The 21,823-nt window shown below is 41.1% G+C and overlaps 1 protein-coding gene across 7 annotated transcripts in view; it reads left to right on the top strand.

Annotated features, from left to right (window-relative positions):
• Window positions 1-20,562, top strand: part of ARHGAP32 (Rho GTPase activating protein 32) — a 197,208-nt gene extending 176,646 nt beyond the window's left edge. For 4 of the 7 annotated variants that reach the window (XM_037505619.2, XM_054693201.1, XM_054693203.1 and 1 more), the window contains 8 exons: window positions 1,606-1,713; window positions 1,993-2,138; window positions 4,148-4,343; window positions 4,852-4,997; window positions 8,047-8,118; window positions 9,312-10,190; window positions 10,867-11,846; window positions 13,672-20,562. In XM_037505619.2, the coding sequence (XP_037361516.2) occupies window positions 1,606-1,713; window positions 1,993-2,138; window positions 4,148-4,343; window positions 4,852-4,997; window positions 8,047-8,118; window positions 9,312-10,190; window positions 10,867-11,846; window positions 13,672-15,936 (4,792 nt within the window). In that variant the 3' untranslated portion in view covers window positions 15,937-20,562. The remainder of the gene's footprint in view (window positions 1-1,605; window positions 1,714-1,992; window positions 2,139-4,147; window positions 4,344-4,851; window positions 4,998-8,046; window positions 8,119-9,311; window positions 10,191-10,866; window positions 11,847-13,671) is intronic. The other 3 variants (XM_037505620.2, XM_037505624.2, XM_037505623.2) reach the window with 1 other exon arrangement.
• The last annotated feature ends 1,261 nt before the right edge of the window (window positions 20,563-21,823 follow it).

The raw sequence follows: 21,823 nt of genomic DNA, 5'->3' as shown, positions 1-21,823 counted from the left end.
GGTCTGCGCGTCATGTGGGACCCTCACCCCGTGGCCAGGGATCGAGCCGGCACTGCTGAGACTGCGCGCAGCTTCACAGCCTAGCGCTCAACCGCTGCGCCATCAGGGGAAGCCCATAACAGGATTTTTTTAATGATAAAATGAGATCAGATGTTCATGAATGAGTGTGGTCCTTTTTTGTTAACACAAAGCATAGCAAGTCAGATGATAAAGTCATGATTCTTGCCTTGGTAGTTTTATTTGAGATGCCATCTAAATATACCTTCTTGTCTAAATAAAAATATGATCAGTATAATATGCTGTTAAAAATGGTTAAGAATGATTAATGAAGATGATTTAGGTGATAGAAACTAGCATGTCACATAGTGGACATGAAGTCTTCTTTCTGGGAATAGCAAATTAGGGTGGAAGATGGGAAGTTTTATAGGATAAATAAAAACTAGTGAAGTGAAAAATAAAAATTACCTGATTGACTGAGTCCACATAGTCAAATTAATTAGGGATGAGGAGACCCAGAGTTGACTTGATGTGTGGGGTTTGACTGAGTTAGTTGGGTAGACTATCATTTGGTCATGTGGAGCACTTACAGGCACATGGAGGTTATCTAAGGTTTGGTTTGCTGACGTGGACCCCTGGGCTGGAGCAGCTTCATCTGGGGCCTGAAAGTTCCCTTTCATAAAAAACTGAAAGTTCTTTCAGTAGTCCATAGTTTTTATTAAGAAGTCAAATGGTATATGGTAGCAGTCTCCTGCTTTACACCTCCCCATCTAATTTCTCTTTCCTAAAATTCACTATTCTTAATTCTTCAGGAGTATATTCCTGTTTCTAAATGATATGGTTATATTTTTATTTCTTTATTTTTCATATATATATATATATATATATATAATTTGTTCCCTTTCATATTAAATACAAATTTAGCTCCCTTATAACTCCCTCCATCCAATACCACACACTTCCCCATCTCATTTTTAATCTAAGCCAGTATTCAGTATCTACATTGTAGTAAAGATATTACTACTATTTACAGCTGCACCAAATAGTACACTAGAATTATATTTCCTTCCTGAGATAACTTTTTCTGTTTTCATGGAGTGCTTTCTGATTTTTGGCTTATTAAGTTTCTCGTGTCTTTCCCAAAAATTCTTTAGCAGAACTATAAATGTTTTCTCAGTGTCTTCAGTTATCAAACAACTTTCCCCGCCATGAAAACATCCCTTTGAGGGCTTCTGTCCTACTGCTCAGTCCAGGCTTGATTGCTCTCTACACCTAAATATAGCAGGCCATGCCCCTCGTCCTGGAAATTCCCTTCATCATATCCCTCACAAGTTGAATCTCCTGCTGACGTCTTGTTTTTACCCCATCATAAACTTTTTTCCTCGGTATTCTCTAGATGTAATTATTATAGAGATCATAGAATTCATAATATTTGTCTGACTGCTCTGTAGTAATAATGCTATTCAGTTCTAATAGCAAAAAATGTTGCTGGGATTTGTGTTTTTTTTTTTTTTTTTCTGTAGAAAATTTACTAATTAATTAGTGGAGCGTTTATATTCTACATTGTTACATAATTTTGTAGTTAATATGTTGTATTTCATTTTCCAGAACACTGGAGTTCCTAATGAGACACTTGTCTCTTCTAGCTGACTATTGTTCCATCACAAATATGCATGCAAAAAACCTCGCAATTGTTTGGGCTCCAAACCTGCTACGGTGAGTTGCATTTGATTTAAGACCTTATATAGACTCGGCCATCTTAAGTGAAAGTCTTAATACATCAGTGTTCCTTCGGGACAGTTTTAAAATGGAAAACTTATCTGTAGTTTTTATGAACAGCTCCATTAAACAGGTAACTGGGGCTTAGGCAAGGAACTGTAAAAATATGATTTCTTCCTCTGCTTTGTTTATAATTTGCACATTAAAATTAAAAAAAAATTCCTTTAAGACTGCTGTCTTTGGGAATTTTTCATGGTCCTGTTGTTTACCCAACAGATCAAAACAGATAGAATCTGCCTGCTTCAGTGGCACAGCAGCTTTCATGGAAGTGAGAATTCAGTCTGTGGTTGTTGAATTCATCCTCAATCACGTAGATGTCCTCTTCAGTGCGAAAATCAGTGCCGTCATTCAGGAAGGAGCAGGTATGGCTCTGATGGATTTGTAGTACTAGGAAATATATTCAAACTCCTAAAGGAATGGGAAATTACATTTCTTATCTCAGTTTTCCCCCCAAAAAGCAGCTGAATTTGTCTCTTTCCCAAGATGAACGATGTAACAGTTATTTTGTGTGTACATAATGGATATTATACATTGGACTTACTGTGATCTAAATCCACGACAGAGAAAACACTATCTCCTTTAATGATGTGTGTTATGGTATAGTGTGGAGCAGCAGAGGAAAATGCCCCCTGAACTAAAAATATATGAGTGATAACAAGCAATTTCTGGCCTCTTTTAAGAAAGAAAAATAAATTACTTAAAGGATTTCTAAAATATGTGTGTGTGTGTGTGTGTGTATCACTTGTTAACAATCTGTATGTCACCTTCTCTTCCTCAGTATAAAGCACTATTAATTTTATTTATTTTCTTCTATTGTTAGTTATTTTTGTATTTTGGTTTTTCTCCTTAGGTATAGTCTCTGTGGTTCTCCCATCACCATATCACCTTTGACCTATCACCATATTCCCTTGTGCTCTTCCCTCCCCTGTTTTGACCTCTTCTTATCTCCTTCCCCCTCCCTTGCTATAGGCCCCAGATCTATGGTAAGCTTGCAAGCTGTGTCTTTTTCTTAACCTTTTATGTGGTTTCTCTATATTCTGCATATGAGTGAAATCATCAGGTATTTATCTTTTTCTTTCTGACTGACTTCACTTAGCATAATCCCTTTCAGCTCCATCCATGTTGCAGCAGATAGCATGAGTTTATCTTTTTTGATAGCTGAGTAGTATTCCATTGTGTGTGTGTGTGTGTGTGTGTGTGTGTGTGTATACACCACAACTTTTTGATCCATTTGTGTGTTTTGGGACATTTGGGTTGTTTCCATATTTTAGCTATTGTAAATAATGTTGTGATAAACATAGGAGTGCGAGTTTCCTTTCGAATTAATGTTTTTGTGTCCTTTGGGTAGATTTCTAGGAGTGGAACTGCTGGATCATATGGCAGATCCATTTTTAGTGTTTTGAAGAGCCTCCACACAGCTTTCCATAGGGACTACAACAGTTTCATTCCCACCAGCAGTATAAGAGGGTTCCTTCTTCTCCACATCCTCGCCAACATTTGTTATTTCCAGTTTTGTTTTGTTTTTTTTAATATTGATCTATCTCATTGGTGTGAGGGTTATCTCATTTTGGTTTTGATTTGCATTAGTGATGTTGAACATTTTTTCATATGCATTTTGGCCATTTGTATTTCTTCTTTAGAGAAGTGTCTTTTTAGTTCTTCTGCCCAATTTTTTGATTGGGTTGTTTGCTTTATTTTGTTGAGTTGTGTAAGTTCTTTGTAGATCTTTGATATCAATCCTTTATCTGTTGTATGATTTCTCCCGTTCAGTAGGTTGTCTCTTCCTTTAGATTACCGTCTCTTGTGCTGTACATAAGCTATTTAGTCTGATGTGGTCCCAGCTGTATATTTTCTCCTTGATTCTGGAGGTGAATCCTCAAAAAATGTTTCTGAGATTTATATCATATTTTACCAATGTTCTCTTCTATGTATTTTATGGTGTCAAGTATTACATTTAAGTTTTTAGTCCATTTTGAGTTGGTTTTTGTGTATGGTGTGAGATAGTAGTCTAGTTTTATTCTTTAGCATGTGGCAGTCCAGTTCTCTAAACACAATTTATTGAAGAGGCTTTTCTTGTTCCAGTATATATTCTTTGCTCCTTTGTCCAAGAGTAGTTGACCATATATGTGTGGTTTTGTTTCCAAGCTTTTGATTCCATTGGCCTGTGTGCCTGTTTTTGTTCCAATACTGTGCTGTTTTTAGTATAATGGCTAAGTACTATTATTTTTGCCATTTGAAAACATAGTGAAAAATTTTAAAATAACCCAGACAGGTGGATAAACAGATTGATAAATGCTCACTCACATATCTGTATTTATATTTTTCCTGCATGCCCCAAAATTTGACTGTATTTGTTGTTTTTCTTCTTAAGTTTCTCTAGCAAGACCCAAGTCCCTGCTGGTTCCCTCTCCATCTACAAAGCTGCTGACATTGGAGGAAGCCCAGGCACGAACACAAGCTCAGGTCAATTCTCCAATCATGACTGAAAATAAATACATAGAAGTAGGAGAAGGACCTGCTGCACTTCAGGGAAAATTTCATACCATAATTGAGTTCCCACTTGAAAGGTAAAAATCATTAAATCCTCCTTAATTAACAATATGACTCTCATGTGTTGTTTTCTTTTACTTTTTGAGTTTTATTATTCTACACTGACTCTGGCTAGGCAAGTCCCAGAAAAACCTGTTTCTTTGATTATAGAAGATACTTCACAAGGAATGAGAAAAATGATTCTCAAAAAGGGATATAAGAGCATATCCTTTCAAAGAAGAATAAACTCAATTGTACAGGGAAAGTTGTTAGGAAAATGATACATTTCCATGATAGAGGGTGTGATTTTTCTGTCTGAGATATATTGTTTAGAAATTTCTTTAGAAATAAACTGTGGGAACAACCTGTTCAGAAAGTAACGAATGGATAATGACTTGTCTGACATCAGCTCCACGTTAAGTCTAGAATAGACTAGTGTGTCTCCCAGTGTGACCTTCCAGCCAGCAGCATCAGCATCACATGAAGTTGTTAGACATGCTCATAACCCCTTGGATATCTTTATGGAGATTCTTTTCTCCTTCATAGGAGGAGGCCTCAAAACAAAATGAAGAAATCTCCTGTGGGCAGCTGGCGTTCCTTTTTCAACTTGGGGAAATCATCGTCGGTTTCTAAACGGAAGCTGCAGCGTAATGAAAGTGAACCCTCTGAGATGAAAGCCATGGCTCTGAAAGGTCTGTGCCCATTCACCTGGCCTGCGATCCACAGTGCGGGGATTGGCATACGCGGTTCGCACGTCTGGCCCTGCCCTGAGGCTGCCTCTTACTCTCTGGCCTCGTGCTCCTATGTTGTCACATGCTTCAGTATGCTGTGTGCTGCCACATGTGGGTTGTCTTCTTTTACCAACTCTTTATTCCCAGATACATAAATTATCCGTGAATGTGTTGATTATGCCCGATTTCTTATTGAAACTTAAGCTATATACACAGTGAGAATGTGGTTAGGCATTCACAAAATATTTGTAACATGGTATGTATGTTGTTGGTAATAAAAAACAACTGCTGTGGTGTTTACATTTATTAATCTTTTTTTTAAAGATTTATTTATTTATGCATACAAGAACTGGGGTATAGGCCAGAGATGTAGAGGCGTGAGAGGATTCACCAGAGACAGAGTGGGGAACAGAACAGGCTGATCTACTGAAATAACACTGCTGAGGGGAGCAGCGGGTGCGTCAGGAGAGGTCTGCTGAGCCATGTGGGTTAGCTCCCTGGCTAGGACTTGAACTCGTGCTGCAGTGGCTGCGGATAGCTTCATAGTGCTGTGCTTAACAACCCTTGACCCTGGGCCTCCCAGGTGGCGCAGTGGTTGAGCGCTGGGTTGCGAAGCTGCCCGCAGCCTCTGCAGCGCCGGTTCGATCCACGGCTGCTCCCCGGCCACCAGAGGAGGGTCCCGCATGGCGCGCAGACCTCTCCTGCCGCCCGCTGCTCCCCTCAGCAGTGTACTTCGGTCCTTCTGCCTGCTCTGCTCCCTGCTCTGGTTCTGGTGAATTCTCTCACCCTCTCGCATTTCTGACTGTACCCAGTGCTTGTATAAATAAATAAATAAATCTTAAAAAAAAAAAAAAAAAAAAAGAATTGTTTAAAAAAAAAAAAACCTTGACCCTGATCTATATTTCTATAGATTAAATTAAAAAGAACCATGTTTCAACATGCCTTTCCAGTTTATAGCTCTTAAAAACAAAGAAACCTTCTTTGTACTAGATGACTCATTGACGAGAATATCTTATTGGCTCAAATAAATTTATCCACTTTTAAAAGCTCTTTGAAAAATAGTTTAAAATCCCTGTTCTATTGCTACTAACAGTTTCTTAGTCTAGGAAAGGTAGTGCTTTCTTCTCAGGTAAGGTTCAGTCAGTTTGCAATCAAATACTAAGCATGTGCTGGATTTTTTGATAGCAGAATCTGCCCCTGCCTTAGAATCTACTTGAGAAATTATGTGTGTAAGAAAACAAGTTCATGCGTAATCATTGCTATTGAAATAGAGGCTTATGTAGGTATTTATGGTAGGAATTGTCAGTTTATGTGGGGAGAGGGGATATCTTGTGGTCAGAGAACACAGCCTTTTATTTGGATTTGGAGCCCTAGTAAGCATTCATCTGTTCAACAAGGGACTGAAAAAGAGGAAATCAGAGCAAAATGTGTGATTGTATGTGAAACAGGTAACCATAAGAATTTGTGTTTGGGTAGTGTGGTACAAAAAGCAGTTCAGATCAGTAGAGAACTTGTATGTATTCCAAAGAGTTTTGTCTTTTCTCACATTCTGGAGTCGTTATTGAATGGCTTCAGTATGTAACATGAGCAGATTTGAATTTAAGAAAGATGACTGTGGCAGCAGTGCAGGGATGTATGGGAAAAGAATAATAAATTCAGAGACAGTTACAGTTGTACAAAAAAAAAAAACCGAGGGCCTGGAATCAGCAGTGGCAGTGGGTAATAGGAGTGATCTCTAGGGAGCAGAATCTACAGGACTGGGTTTCCAAATGATCATGACAATGAGGGGGGAAAAGGATTTTCAGGATTTGATGGAATGCCATTATTCCTATAGGGAGTAGCAGGTTTGAGAAGAAAAGTAATATATTTATTTTGGACTTAGTGAGCTGGACATGCCCAAGAGATGATTAGTAGTACGGGTCTGGAAACAATAAGGGGGCTTAATATAATGGGAAATACAGATGGAAAGTCATCAGCATATACCCAAGGGTGAAAACTCTAGTGGTAGATTAAGAGAAGTAGGTTGGGGGCTGAATCCTGGAGAAAAAGCAGCATTTAAAGGATTGGAAAAGGAGAAGTTGTTATGAGAAGAAATGGTTAGAAAGATCAGCAGAGAACAAAAGAGATGAGTGCTATCATCAGAAAGAACAGAGGAGGGTTTTTTAAAGAATGTGGCAGTAGTCATAGACTTTGCCAAAAATGAAAGAGGATGAAGATAGGTAATAGATGAGGTTTGGCGAATAATTCAGTGTTAGTTTCCAGGGGCTACCATAACAACTTGAGACAAGCTGTGGCTAAAAACAACAGAGCATTTATTTCCTCGCTGTTCTGGAGTCTAAAATTTGAAATCAAGATGTCAGCAGGGCTGTGTCCCCTCTAAACGATTCAGGGAAGAATTCTTGTTTCTTTCGGTTTTTGGAGATTCCTGATAATCCTTGACTAGTGGTGTCCCTATAATTTTTGTCTCCCTTTTCACACAGCCTTCTCTCTGCATCCTACTTAAAAGAACACTAGTCATTCGACTTAAATGCCAATATGCAGTATGGAAGTTAAATCATCTTCAAATACAGGTTATCCCCACCTGTTGGAATAGAATATTCCTATCTGGTATGATATGGTAAATTATTTTTTGATTCTGCGAATGAGAAAAAAAAAATCCACATCCACTAATGGGGATAGAGTTCTCTGATGTAAAAAAAACCAATTGAATTATAGAAATAGGAACATTCTCCTTTCAGCTAGCAGGGGAGGCCTGCATCATAGTGCTCCTCAGGAAACAAAAAGGATAGGCGTTCTTAATTCACCTCTGTTCTCAAGTTCATAATTCTTTAAAAAAGAGGTTTTTCTTTTCAGAAACTAAGAACAATACAATGTGTTATATAATATGATACTAAATGGAAGGTAACTGTTAGCTAATGGAAGTTAAAATAAGTATGGAGAAAATATTGTTTCTTTCCCTACATATGTAATACTGAATACAGTTTCATACTATTTGGTTTTGATTCTTCAGGTGGCAGGGCAGAAGGAACCCTCCGCTCAGCTAAAAGTGAAGAGTCTCTTACTTCTCTCCATGCAGTTGATGGTAAGACTAAAAGCATCAATTGTTTTAATCTATATTTCATAAAAGAACACAACAATTGAGAATATTTTATAAATATATGCTTGATGAGTGGGCTGTAGACTGTCATTTCCCAAGGATACTGGCATCAGTTTAGCTTTGTCCATTAATGTTTTAATATGATACTGTCTAGATTAATCTGTCTATATTCAGACCATACTCTTTTTCAGTATCATGGAGTATCATCATCTTGTTTATTAACTTATCTAACTAACTGCCAGCTCCTCATTGACTAGCGGGGGGTCTGTCTGATGTGATCCAAGAAATCCCGTGCTTGGGTGACTGATCTCTTAGAGTTTTTTTTCTTGATTTTCCATTTTACTGCAGAGAGAATGTTTCACAAAAATGATGCAGTGGCCTGGGTAGACCGTAGTATTAACCAGAAAAAATTGTTTAGGTAGGGATTAATTTTATAAGTGGTCAACATACTAGTGAATAATATTTATGTTAAGACAATTCCTTATTGCCTTTTTATAGTACATTTTCACTGTGGCACTTCCAGTCATTGTAGTAGAAAGAGGAGATGGAGGACTCTTACCAATTGGGTATGCAGCAATATCCTAAATTGTGTGATACTTTGCCACTCTTGAGAACTTCTCCTGAGAAACTTAAAGCCTGTTCTTATTAAAGAAAGCAATAAATCATTTTTGTTAAAGTATCTGAAAAGAATCTTAACTATATGAAAACACTTGATGAAATTGTAGAGCTTTTAAATTAAGTTCAATTATTTTGAAACTGGGATGTTATGAGGATTTTCCCCACCAAAAAAAAATCTCCTCTGTCATTTATCCAAAACATTTAAAGTGATAAATTCTATCTCATAAGTCATGCGATAAAATAGCACACAAAGAAATGAAAACTTGCCCAAAGTCACAATAAGAGTCAGTGCTTGTAATAGAATCCACGCGCTCTCAATCCTTTTCCCTGTTGAAACTGTTCCATTCTGCCTTCGACCTCTAATTACATCACATGTGTTTTTCATTTCACTTTTAGTTTGGTAGTTTTATCTGTGCAACCCAAGAGACAATTACCAGAAATAAAATAAGAAGTAACATTTTCTTACCCTGTACATTTCTGCTATACCAAGTAGGTGGCTTATCATGGTATTATGTATCCTATGACATTCACACTTTGATACTGTTATCCATTTTTACCAGGTGATTCCAAGCTGTTCCGACCCAGAAGACCCAGATCTAGCAGTGATGCATTGAGTGCCTCTTTTAATGGAGAAATGTTGGGGAATCGCTGTAATTCCTATGATAATCTGCCCCATGACAATGAAAGTGAGGAGGAAGTAGGGCTGCTCCATATTCCAGCTCTGATGTCTCCTCATTCGGCTGAGGATGTGGATTTGAGCCCACCAGACATTGGAGTAGCCAGCCTGGATTTCGATCCAATGTCATTTCAGTGTAGTCCTCCTAAGGCCGAATCAGAATGTCTGGAGAGTGGTGCTTCCTTTTTAGATTCCTTAGGATACTCCAAGGATAAAACAAGTACCAGTATAAAGGATGCAGAAGCAAGTGGTAACCAGTCGCAGACTCCAGGAAGCACTGCAAGTTCTGAACCTGTCTCTCCTCTTCAGGAGAAGTTGAGTCCATTCTTTACCCTGGACTTGAGCCCAAATGAAGAGAAATCATCTAAGCCAGCCTCATTCACTGAAAAGGTTGTCTATGCTTTCTCTCCAAAGATTGGACGTAAATTAAGCAAATCACCTTCTATGAACATCTCTGAGCCAATTTCAGTGACCCTTCCCACGAGGGTATCAGAAGTCATGGGTACAATTTCAAACACAGCAGCTCAGAATCCACCTTCTCCAACCTGGAACAAAAGTATTGAAGAAAGTGATGTCACAAATAGATCTCCTACCCAAGTAGTGAAGATGAAAATAAATGAGAATGAGACTCAAGCAGAATGTGAGTCTGAAGTCCAGCCCCTGGACCAGGTGGCTGCTGTAGAAGTAGAGTCGCCAGGGAAGGAGGAGCAGGTCGTCTCCAGCAGTCAGAGTAAGGCTATACCTTCTGGACAGACTCAGACAGGTACCATTTGTTTTCCTCCATTCTTTGTTTAAGATAAGAGGGCTCTTCAATCCTGTGTGCCATCCGTGCCTTTTAAGAGAGAAATTTGCTCCACAGCTAGCCTTTAATCAAAGAGAAAGTTTCTCTGTTTGGTGCTGATGGCTCAAAGCCCTAATTAAAAGCAATCAAACAAAAGTCCCCCAAAGGGCCAGTAGTCCTGCTTCAGACCTTCATAAAGTCCCCTTACCTTTTTGGACGGTCAGAATTCGTGGATAATTTTTGCACAACTTCGTAGCTCTTGATTTCTTTTCTAATAAAATATCTGTATTATAGCCTTACAAGTTAACCAGCCAGCCTGCACCATCAAATGTAAAAACTAATAACAGTCTGCAAGCACTTGAAGCTTGTTTTCTAAGCAGTCTTTTCTGAGCCAGATGAGGGACCTGCTTTTTCCCCCCATCTCTGTGGCAATTCAAGAGGAGATTGCAGTCTTTAAACATTCTTTGTTTTACATTTCCTTCTGAACCAGATGTGTTTTCTACAGCATTTGCATGTGGGATAGAAGATCGTGGATTGTCATTTTGAAATGTGGAAGGCACCTATTTTTTAGTGATCAAAATGGGGAGTGTTTGGCTTTCCGTATAGGATAACAAAAGCTACCTTTTCACTCTCATTTTTTTTCCCAATTTCCCACCAGGAGCAGTTACCCATGACCCCCCTCAGGATTCCGTTCCCGTCAGTTCAGTCTCTATTATCCCACCACCACCGCCTCCGAAAAATGTTGCCCGCCTACTGGCGCTAGCATTAGCTGAGTCTGCGCAGCAAGCCTCAACTCAGTCACTGAAGAGACCAGGGACTTCCCAGGCTGCTTATACAAACTATGGAGACATAGCAGTAACTACAGTTGAAGACAAACCACCTAGTTCCTACTCTAGTGTTACTCTAGATAGAGCCTGTTTCCAAACTGATAGGCCAGCCGCACCATTACACCTCCAGAACAATGCATCTGGGAACTGTGACCAGCCTGTGCCAGATGCAGCAGCCATGGAGGATCACACCAATTCCAAAGCAACTGAATCTGGGGAGCAACTCCACCAGGCAGACTTACCAGGGACTCAGCCACATCGAACCTATTTATCCAGAGACCCAGAAAAGACCAGAATCACTTCAGTTCCTTTGATAGACTCTAAGTCTGATGATCTCATAAATTTCTCTGAAGACCAGCCAGGGAGGACCAGTATGCCAACGGTCTCCTTTGCGGATCAGGACCAGTGTCAGCTTCATTTCTTCAGTGAAGAGGAGCCTCCTTCTTACCTTGGTGCAAGTGTGGAAAAGTCCCAGCACCCTTCAGAACTTGCAGACAAATCTCTCACACCTTCTAATTTGCCTCGTGACAAAGTCTACCCTCCTTCTGGGTCCCCTGAAGAGAATACCAGCACAGCCACCACAGCTTACATGACAGCTACTCCAGCAGCAGCTGAAATAAGCGCCAGGGAAGCCAACTGGGACTTGGTGGAACAATCCACCGCAGCGGACTTTGCTGCTGCCACCCTTCAGCGTACTCATAGAACTAATCGTCCCCTTCCCCCGCCTCCTTCCCAGAGATCAGCAGAGCAGCTACAGGTCGTGGGGCAGGTACAAGCAGCAAGCAATATAGAATTAACTAATTCCCACAAGGTAAGTAGGAGAGGAAGTCTGCGAGATGAAATGTACTTTTTCCAAAGGTATGTCACTTTTCCGCAGGGTGCATTATTTTCTTTGAGTCAGATAAAACATTTATTTTAAGTCCTGTGGCAGGTTTACAGGAACCATTTCACACTTGAGCTTGGAATCTGCTATTACCTTGATGCTGTTTTTTTTTGTTTTTTTTTTTCCCCATGAGAAAGGAGCAATTACTTGAGAACTATAGTTGGGGTCTGCCTGCTCCTTTTTCTTCTAAAACATACTTGTGGTTTCTTCATAGTCATCCAAAGAGATCATGATAAAATGAGTCAAGCTGAGCTTTATGTATCAGGGTTTCATAGTTGTTTTTTTCCTTAATTCCTCACTGACTCATTGTGACCTTGGGCAAGTCATTTAAGCACCTTCTGCTGGTTACACACTGCATGATGAAGGTGCTTTATTCTCTAAATACTTGTAGGACTTTCTGCCTTGCAGGCTTTTTAAAAGTGTAGGAGATTATAACGCATTGGGACTTTCTGTTATTTTCTCAACATTGACCAAAATAGGTAAGCACCAGTGAGAAGAATTTTGCACAAAGCTAGGGTTTCTTCCTAATTTTCTTGTATTTTAAAAAAGCACCCTTTTTTTGTGGCCACCTTGAACTAAAAGGACTTCAATATCTAGTATTTAGTAAAAGCTTCTGTTTCAAGTAGTTGCTCCTCAAGAATAGCATCTTGTAGGGCCTCCCTGGTGGCGCATGGGTTGAGTGCAGTGCTGTGAAGCTATCCACAGCCTCTGCAGTGCCAGTTCGATTCCTGGACCTCCAGGGAGATTCCCACATGGCGCAGCAGACCTCTCCTGTCTCTCCCGCTGCTCCCCTCAGCAGTATATTGCGGTCATTCTGCCTGTTCTGCTCCCTGCTTTGTCTCTGGTGCATTCTCTCATCCTCCCGCGCCTCTGGCCTATACCCCAGTGCTTGTATAAATAAATAAATCTTTAAAAAAAAAAAAAAGAATAACATCTTGCAGTGTTGCCACGTGGATCAAGTTTGAACTTTGGTGCCTCACAGCAGGGTGGAATAGAAGGTGGGGGACATACAGCAACTGACTCATTTTAATGCACTCTAAGCAAGTCTTTTTATTACCTTTCTTTAGATTTTGAGGCTCAGCTATGAGTCTCTTCAAATTTCACTCCAGATGTAGTTACTATTTTTTTTAAAGATTTTATATCTATACATACAAGAACTGGGGTACAGGCCAGAGTTTTGGGGGGTGAGAGGATTAACCAGAGACAGAGTGGGGAGCAGAACAGGCAGATTGACTGAAATACACTGCTGAAGTGAGCAGTGGGCCAGTCAGGAGAGGTCTGCTGCACCATGTGGGTCACCTCCCTGGCCGGGGATAGAACTCATGCTGCAGTGGCTGAGGACAGCTTCAAAGATTGAGTCTTAACCCCTTGCACCACCAGGGAGGCTCCTATATTTATTATTTTTAACAAAATGGTGGTGACACTAAAGTAGACAGATAATCTGGGTATATGTGTTTAAACTTGACTGGTATTTGATTTAAGATAACATCTGGTAAGATAATGCCATAGGCAATCTCATCTCACGTGTAAAACATGTCCTAAATTAGAACCATTCTCCAGAGATGGTAATGGTTGTCGCTGCACAGTGCTATACTGACAGTGGGACAGGTTGGCCTTCCGGCCTGTCCACTGCAGCACATGGCTTGGGGAAGTTCAAGTTGCGACCCACAGCCTCAGCTTATAAGTGACAGATTTAAACAGTGTTTGAGCCCATAGAGGGGAGCACAAAAACAAGTATATTATCATCTTTCAGCAGGTTCAAGCAGGAGTCCCAGCTCCAGAGAGGCCACCTGAACCCAGAGCCATGCATGACCCTGCGGCTGTCCTCGTCGGTGATGGTAGTCTGGCTGCTCAGTGTCCAATCTCTGCTCCTGCTATCCAGCCAGGCCTTCCTGAGAAGGTGCGGGAAGGTGCCAGGGCCCCGCCGCTGCACCTGCGTGCCGAGTCTGTCCCTGTATACTCCTCCTGCGGCTTCAGCGCGCCAGTCCCCCCTACCAGGACACTGGAGAGTAAAATTGCTGCCGCCATGCACTCTAACAGCGCAGATGCCACAGGCAGCTCCGGTTTCCTTCCCTTTGTCACGGCTCCCTCGGCCTCTGTGGATGATCTTTTGCCTTTACCTCTTCCTGTCCCACAGCCTAAGCATGCTTCGCAAAAAATGGCCTATTCTACCTTTGTTAGGCCTGATTTCACCACTGAGCCCTTTGGTCCAGAAAACTGTGTGCATTTCAGTATGACTCCAAACTGCCAGTACCGCCCCCAGAGTGTACCTCCACATCACAATAAATTGGATCAACACCAAGTATATGGTTCCAGATCCGAGCCACCAGCCTCCATGGGTCCCCGCTATAACACCTACGTGGCCCCGGGAAGAAATGCATCTGGACACCACTCCAAGCCATGCAGCCGGGTTGAGTATGTGTCTTCGCTGACTTCCTCCATCAGGAGTGCTTGTTACCCTGAAGATATCCCTCCGTACCCCACCATCCGGAGGGTGCAGTCTCTCCATGCCCCTCCATCTTCCATGATTCGCTCTGTTCCCATTTCACGGACAGAAGTTCCCCCAGATGATGAACCAGCCTATTGCCCAAGACCCCTGTACCAGTATAAGCCATATCAGTCCTCCCAGGCCCGCTCGGATTATCACGTAACCCAGCTTCAGCCTTACTTCGAGAATGGTCGGGTCCACTACCGGTATAGCCCATATTCCAGTTCTTCTGGTTCCTATTACAGTCCAGATGGAGCCCTGTGTGACGTGGATGCCTATGGCACAGTACAGCTGAGGCCCCTTCACCGCCTGCCCAATCGTGATTTTGCTTTCTACAATCCGAGGTTGCAAGGGAAGAACTTGTACAGTTACACTGGTTTGCCCCCACGTCCCAGGGCCAACATGACTGGGTATTTCTCTGGTAATGACCATAATGTACTCAACATGCCTCCAACTGCTGATGTCAAGCACACTTACACCTCATGGGATCTGGAGGACATGGAAAAGTACCGCATGCAGTCCATCCGGAGAGAGAGCCGTGCTCGGCAGAAGGTGAAAGGGCCAGTTATGTCTCAGTATGACAACATGACCCCAGCTGTGCAAGACGACTTGGGTGGGATCTATGTCATCCACCTGCGTAGTAAATCAGATCCTGGGAAAACTGGACTCCTGTCAGTGGCAGAGGGAAAGGAGGGGCGGCACCCAGCCAAGGCCATCAGTCCCGAGGGAGATGACCGCTTCTATAGGAAGCACCCAGAGCCAGAGTTTGATAGAACCCACCAACACGGGGGATATGGCAATGGACAGCCAGAAAAACCATCCCTCCCTCAGAAGCAAAGCAGCCTCAGGAACAGGAAGCTTCATGACATGGGTTGTAGTCTCCCTGAGCACAGGGCACATCAGGAAGCAAGCCATAGGCAGCTGTGTGAATCAAAAAATGGGCCACCTTACCCCCAGGGAGCTGGCCAATTTGATTATGGGCCCAAAGGGATTCCAGACACTTCTGAGCCAGTCAGCTACCATAACTCTGGAGGGAAATATGTCACATCAGGGCAGGAGTCTTTAAGACTGAACCATAAAGAGGCACGGCTCTCCAAAGAGCTGGAGAGGCCTCGGGCTAGGCAGCCTCCTGCCCCAGAGAAGCACTCCAGAGACTGCTACAAGGAGGAGGAACACCTCACTCAGTCAATAATCCCACCCCCTAAACCAGAGAGGAGTCATAGCCTGAAACTCCATCATCCCCAGAACGTGGAGAGAGACCCCAGTATGCTGTACCAATACCAAACACATGGCAAGCGTCAGAGCAGTGTGACTGTCATGTCCCAGTATGACAACCTGGAGGGGTACCACTCCCCGCCCCAGCACCAGCACCAGCGAGGAGGCTTTGGAGCAGCAGCAATGGGGACATATGTGCCCTCTGGCTTTCCCCATCCACAGAACAGGACATATGCCACAGCTTTGGGTCAGGGGGCCTTCCTGCCCACAGAGTTGGCCTTGCAGCATCCCGAAACACAGATCCATGCAGAATGAGCCCTGGGAGCAATAGAGTTGAAGCAGCCTCTGCTGGACAGTGGACTGTTCTATTTTTTTCAATAACCAAAAAGAGTAAAAAAAAAAAGCTACAAAACCCCTGACCACATTAAAAAATATGAAGAAAAATAAATCACCACTCTTTTCCTCCCTTCCCTGCTTCATTACCACCTCTTTCATCTATAGACTGTGTCATTTTTGTCATTAAAAGAGATCTGAATGATGGTAAAGCACTGTGTTGAAAACCTAGTGAAGAAATTTGTCACAGGCCATACTTGCCACGTAGGGCGACTTTGTAAGAGCTTGAGGACGCCTTTAGCTGAATTTGAATTTAACTCTGTCCTTAGTGTTTGCTGTCTAGTTCAGAGCAGTTTGCAGCTGTTCCTGGCAGGCTTTTGCACTTTCTCTTGTGTTTCTGTTTCCTTCCGTGGCCATGCAGTCTGCCCAGATTGACATTCAGTTTTCTCACTTCATTCTCCCAGTCTTTGAAGGGTCTTGTGAGTGAAATTAGATCTGAACAGCTTCTCCCTGATCCTTCAGATAAGTCTTTCTGACAGTTCACAATGTTATAAAATCATTAAGCCTTTACATGAAGAGTCGTCATAAAGTGTCAGACCATGTAGATGCAGACTGAATCATACCCTTTACATTATTTTCATGCTTGCTCTCACAGTTCAGTGAACCAGGCTCAGGTCTCTGCAGAAAGGAGTTTTTAAAGTTAGAAGTAAGGACGTTTCTTAGGTGGAAGTCGGTGAAATTGGTGTGTCAGTGCTTCTAATGTGTTGCCTGCCTTCAGTTAATTTTTTTCTCAATATTATTTGGCAAGTTGTAATCCCAGCAAACATTTCATACCATATGGTCTTCAACAGCAACTTTTTTTTCACTAGAAAAAAAATTAAATAGCGTCAAAAACCAGCATGATTTGACTAGATAATTACACAATTTATCATGATTACAAATCTACATGTTAATTTCTTTTTGTGAACCAGAATAGAGGTTTCCTGGGAATTCTCACGGTAGCTATGAATTATCTGTTAGTAAGGTGAAAATTCTTAGAGTAATCACTAAATGTATACAACCATTCACTGGTTGGAATTCTGGCGCTTACCGTGTGTCCTCAGGAATCATCATGCTGGTTGTTCACTCTGTACTCTCTGATCACAGTCTCACTGTAATTGTCATCTATACCAGCGTGTCATGTATAGCTTTTATACTGTAGACATGTTAAACATGTTTAATCCCCAAGACTTTCTTTTGAAAGTTGCATTCCTGATTAGGGGTAAACGCCTCTCTCGCCCAAGTCCATTTCAGTTTCTCAGCCCTCCTCAGACTAAAAAGGCAGTCCTATATTTACAAATTGAGTTTTGGTTGTCATTTCATTCCATAACTCTGAATAGTACTTGAGTTTCATACATTCACATGTTTTAAATAACTCAGTTTGTAGAAGACACTAGGAGAATTTCATTCCGTGTATTGGATGATTGCTGCTCCAGCTTTTTAAAACTTGTAATTTTATTTAGAGCAAAGGAAGAAATCTTCTATGAGACAAAACTCATGCTGCTATTATTGCTGTGAAATTGTGTGAAGATTAGGGTTCATGCCAATTTTTTAAAAAAAATTAAGCGTGCATTTTCAAAGGTTTATATTTAGAAAAAAAAATCTTAACACATTTATGTATATGAAAAAATCTATAAGGTTTTCTTCTGTTTCCCCAGAATTATCAGAGGGATTCAATAAAAACCATGGCAGAAATCTTGAAATACAGATATGGGAAAGGTCTGGAAACTTACAGACCTTTCCACTAAAGTGCAGACGCAAGGGGCATCATCCCGTCATAACAGTAATCCTAACAGGCTGCGGCTCGTAGCACGCAGGCACCTGGGTGCTGTGTTCAGGAGTTTGATCTGTGGTGACTGCAGCTCGAATTAACTTTTTTTTAACTACAACTATATTTTGTCTAGTAGGCAGCCCATTGCCCCTTTGAGATTGTACAAACCCTCTTAGGTTCTCAACCAGCAGCGTGGAGATTAGAGAGAGTTGCTGGTGTGACAAGGAGCTACTGTTGGCTTAACTGAACCCAGAAGCTTGTGGCTGAAGAAGTCCTGTCCAATTTTAATATTTGTGGATTTGTCATCATTTTGATTACTCCTGGAATCAAAATCTATTTTATAAATACTAAGGTTAGTTCCTCAAAGTAATTTGATATCCTCTGGGTTTGAAATTATCAGGTAAATATTTTGAATGCAGAATAATGACTCAGATTACAGATGTTAAGTGTGAAACACAAACTTTAGGTAAAATCTAGAGTTGTTTCATGTAACGTACATAGATACAGCCTTAACTTGGATTCAGTTATTTGAAGCACTTTGCCTGTATCTTTTCCTTTCTAATCTCATAGGGTAGAAATTGGATGGCAAATCACTGTGAGCCAGGTTACCTCAGCATAGTTCACCTTGGGTGTGACTTCACAAGAGCAAGCAAATGTTCTTTCTTGGAAATGTTGACGTGGAGCATTCTGATCAAAGAAATGGAGCCGCCTTATGCATTAAATCTACAATTTAATTCTACTGGTATTTTCATAGTCATTTTCCAGAGTTTATCTTTTTGATAAAATGTTGATGCCACAGCTTGGTTTGATGAAATAAAAATTCCCTGGAGTCTGGCCAGAACCTTTGCTAACAGCCCCGGAGGTGCCATTTTCTTATTAATAAATTTCATCTGAGCCTTATTGCTTACTATACTAGGTTTCCTTTTAAACATGCAAGTCCCTGGGGGGTGGTCCCAAGGATAGGGCCTGAATATATATAATGACAAAGCATTTTTTCAAAGTTAGGGTCAGGTTGAAAAATTCTAGGACTAACTGTAGAGAAGAGGGACCATTTACGTGAGAAAGCACGGAAGGGTAGGTTACCATATTTGAAGCAGCAATACATTCATCCCATGTAAACTTGAAACTTTTCAAAGAAGCCTGCAAAGTCCATATTTCTGTTCCCAGCCCTGCCAGTCAAACATTTTCAGTATGCTTCAAAGTTTCGTCTGAGCAGAATGTGTAAGGAAATAAGAATGAAAGCAAAAGTATGTCAGAAAGTTACTTCCAAATGGTTAGAGGCATGTGATTTTCAGTACTGTGTGTTACGGAAATGTCAGGAATGGTATATTTTAACTGCAAGATAATGTCAGTGTGCACAGAGGGTCTTCTTTTCCTTTTCTGATTAGTACTGTTAGTGTTCAAAGAGTAAAGATGGTTGTTTTACAGTTTAGATTCCAAGGTAGCAAAACCTGATTTTTCAACCATGACCTGCATGAGAGAAGCATCCTAGAAAGTCTTAGATCATATTTTTAAGTTCTTAACTTTAATTTATATAGTGTTTTTTTATGTTTTAATATTTTTGTGAACTGGTGTAAATTGTTAATGCATATAAGCTTGTGTATTTTTGTAAATAGTTTTGTGATTTATTTCTTGACCCATATGTAAATATTTAGAGTCTCATTTCTTCAAAACTTATTTGAAGCTGAGTTGTGGGTTTGGGGTTTTGTTTGTTTCTTTGTTTTGATTGGGGGTGGGGGGCAAGAAGGGATTTTGTACTCTGCTAATCCAGATAACGCTATCTTGTGGTTTAAAGCAAATGTCCCACTGGAAGCAATTCAGATATCAACAAAATTATTTCAGGTTAAAACAGACTTCTTTGTGTATGTGTTTCCTTTTTAACCTAACGTGAACTATAACAAAACAAATGGGACACTTGACTGGGGATATCGAGACCAAAAGATTAATGTTTATTTGACATGTTATTACATCAAATGAGATGTTTTGTGAAGGAAGGGATTTAATGATGATAACTGTACAGTATACTACAGCCTGGCCCAGTTTTCACCAGGTCAAACATTATTATCTTCAGAACTGCTGTGGGCTCTTGATCTGGACAAAGTCTAGGATGGCCATAAGGAATCTCTGCTCTGCCCTAACTTCTAGCTTGCAGTTCCCAGGAAACTGAATATTAATTGGCTGTTCTCAGGACTCTCCAGAAGGGGATTCTGAGTAACAGCCATATTTCTAATGATCCCCACAAGGCATCTTGAGCATCCCATTACTTTTCAGTGTAGAATGACCCACGGGGAGTCACTCCTGTATTTGGTCACCTGCAGCAAGTGGGTTTGTGGCAGGCAAGGTATAGTGTCCCAATGAGATGTCATAGGTCTGAACCAAGTGCTGCAAGTAACCCAGCTGCCCAACAGGGTCCAGACTGTGCTGGGCGAGAGTCCTTCCCAAAAGACGTATTTCAGTATCAGTCATGATGTTTAAAAGAAAAGGAACCCACTTCAGTATTCAGCTATTGAAATACTAGTTTTTCTACTAGGAATCATAAATTACAAGTCATTCTGTAAAATATGAGGTCTTATCCCATTTTGCCACTAATAGGGAAAGTAGTCTCACTAGTACTGATGGCCCTGGTGAGGCACCTGCATTCCACACTCTGGACTATAAGCATCGATGCAGCTGCTTCCTATAAACACTCCCTGATATGGGTTTGTTTTTTTTTTTAATAGAGGCATGTTTTTATTTATTTATTTGTTTATACAAGCACTGGGTGCAGTCAGAAGTGCGGGAGGGTGAGAGAATTCACCAGAGCCAGAGCGGGGAGCAGAGCAGGCAGAAGGACCGAAGTACACTGCTGAGGGGAGCAGTGGGCGGCAGGAGAGGTGTGTGCGCCATGCGGGACCCTCCTCCTGTGGCCGGGAAGCAGCCGGGGATCGAACCGGCGCCGCAGAGGCTGCGGGCAGCTTCACAACACAGCGCTCAACCGCTGCGCCACCGCAGAGGCCCCCAATAGGGTTCTTATGGAAACTGATTAGAAGGGATTAAAGGAAAGACATGGATCGCATTTCCATTGGATCTTCTAAGCTTTCTGGGACTCTCATTTCCATACCAACTATTTCGACTCCCAAGTTTACATCATGCTGATGAAAATACAATACTACTACTTAAAATGTATATTGCTATTTGAAGAATTGGTGACACATACATTGATGGTATTTGGGATTTTAGTCGTTTTGGTTCTATGGGAAAAGGCACACATTTTTAAAGTAATACTAATTTTCCACTACAATGAAAATTTGGGTACGTTTCTCACATAGTTGAGAATGTACCCCTTAAAAAGATAAAATTGTGGTTAAATTTTTGTTTCATATATTTGAATTTAAATATTTCCAGACTATATTTCAGACCACAAACTCTGCTGTAGGAATCCCTGAAGGTTCATCATACCCATGGTTTTCTGTACCATAATGTAGTGAAACCCTTGGGGAAACAGGGAGAGCAAAGGAACATTTCCTTCTATACCCAATGCTCTATCACCACTTTTATGTTCTTGCATTTGTTTTTTTGATTTTCTAAATCTTTTGCTTTCTGCTATCACCTCTTGTTACTGTCTGAAAACTACCTGTAAACCTTCTTCTAAATAACCTTTTGAAATAAATAAGCTTGTCAAAATGGTGAGCAGAAGAACCTCTGAACTGGAGCCCAGAAAGAGTTGGACTTTGTGTCAGATATTTTTTATTACCCTGAGCCTCTTGTCTCCTAACAGTTTCTTGGACAGCTGAGTTTCAGAAAGTGAGATATTGCATGCGTTTCTTAGAACGTCTCCTTAGAAGGGAGAATGAAACAAAGATGATTGAGTTCTCTCTGCATTTGACATTTTATGACAAAGATGTATAATTAGACAATGGCATTTTCCCTGTTTAGAACTGCAAACTGCTCACCATGGACACTAGTCCATAGGAGACAGCATCCACAGGGAAGCCGTGTGCAGAAAGATCCCTATGCACACTACAGCTTCAGTTGCCACTGAGTCTTTCAATCCATGTTCTGTTTTTCGTTTCCTGAAAA

Source organism: Talpa occidentalis, unplaced genomic scaffold, assembly GCF_014898055.3.
Source record: "Talpa occidentalis isolate TD23 unplaced genomic scaffold, MPIMG_talOcc4v2.1 talOcc4.12, whole genome shotgun sequence".
In the NCBI taxonomy this organism is placed as follows: Eukaryota; Metazoa; Chordata; class Mammalia; order Eulipotyphla; family Talpidae; genus Talpa; species Talpa occidentalis.
The sequence above is the reverse complement of the archived record's forward strand: the minus strand, read 5'-3'. Positions and strand labels throughout refer to the sequence as shown.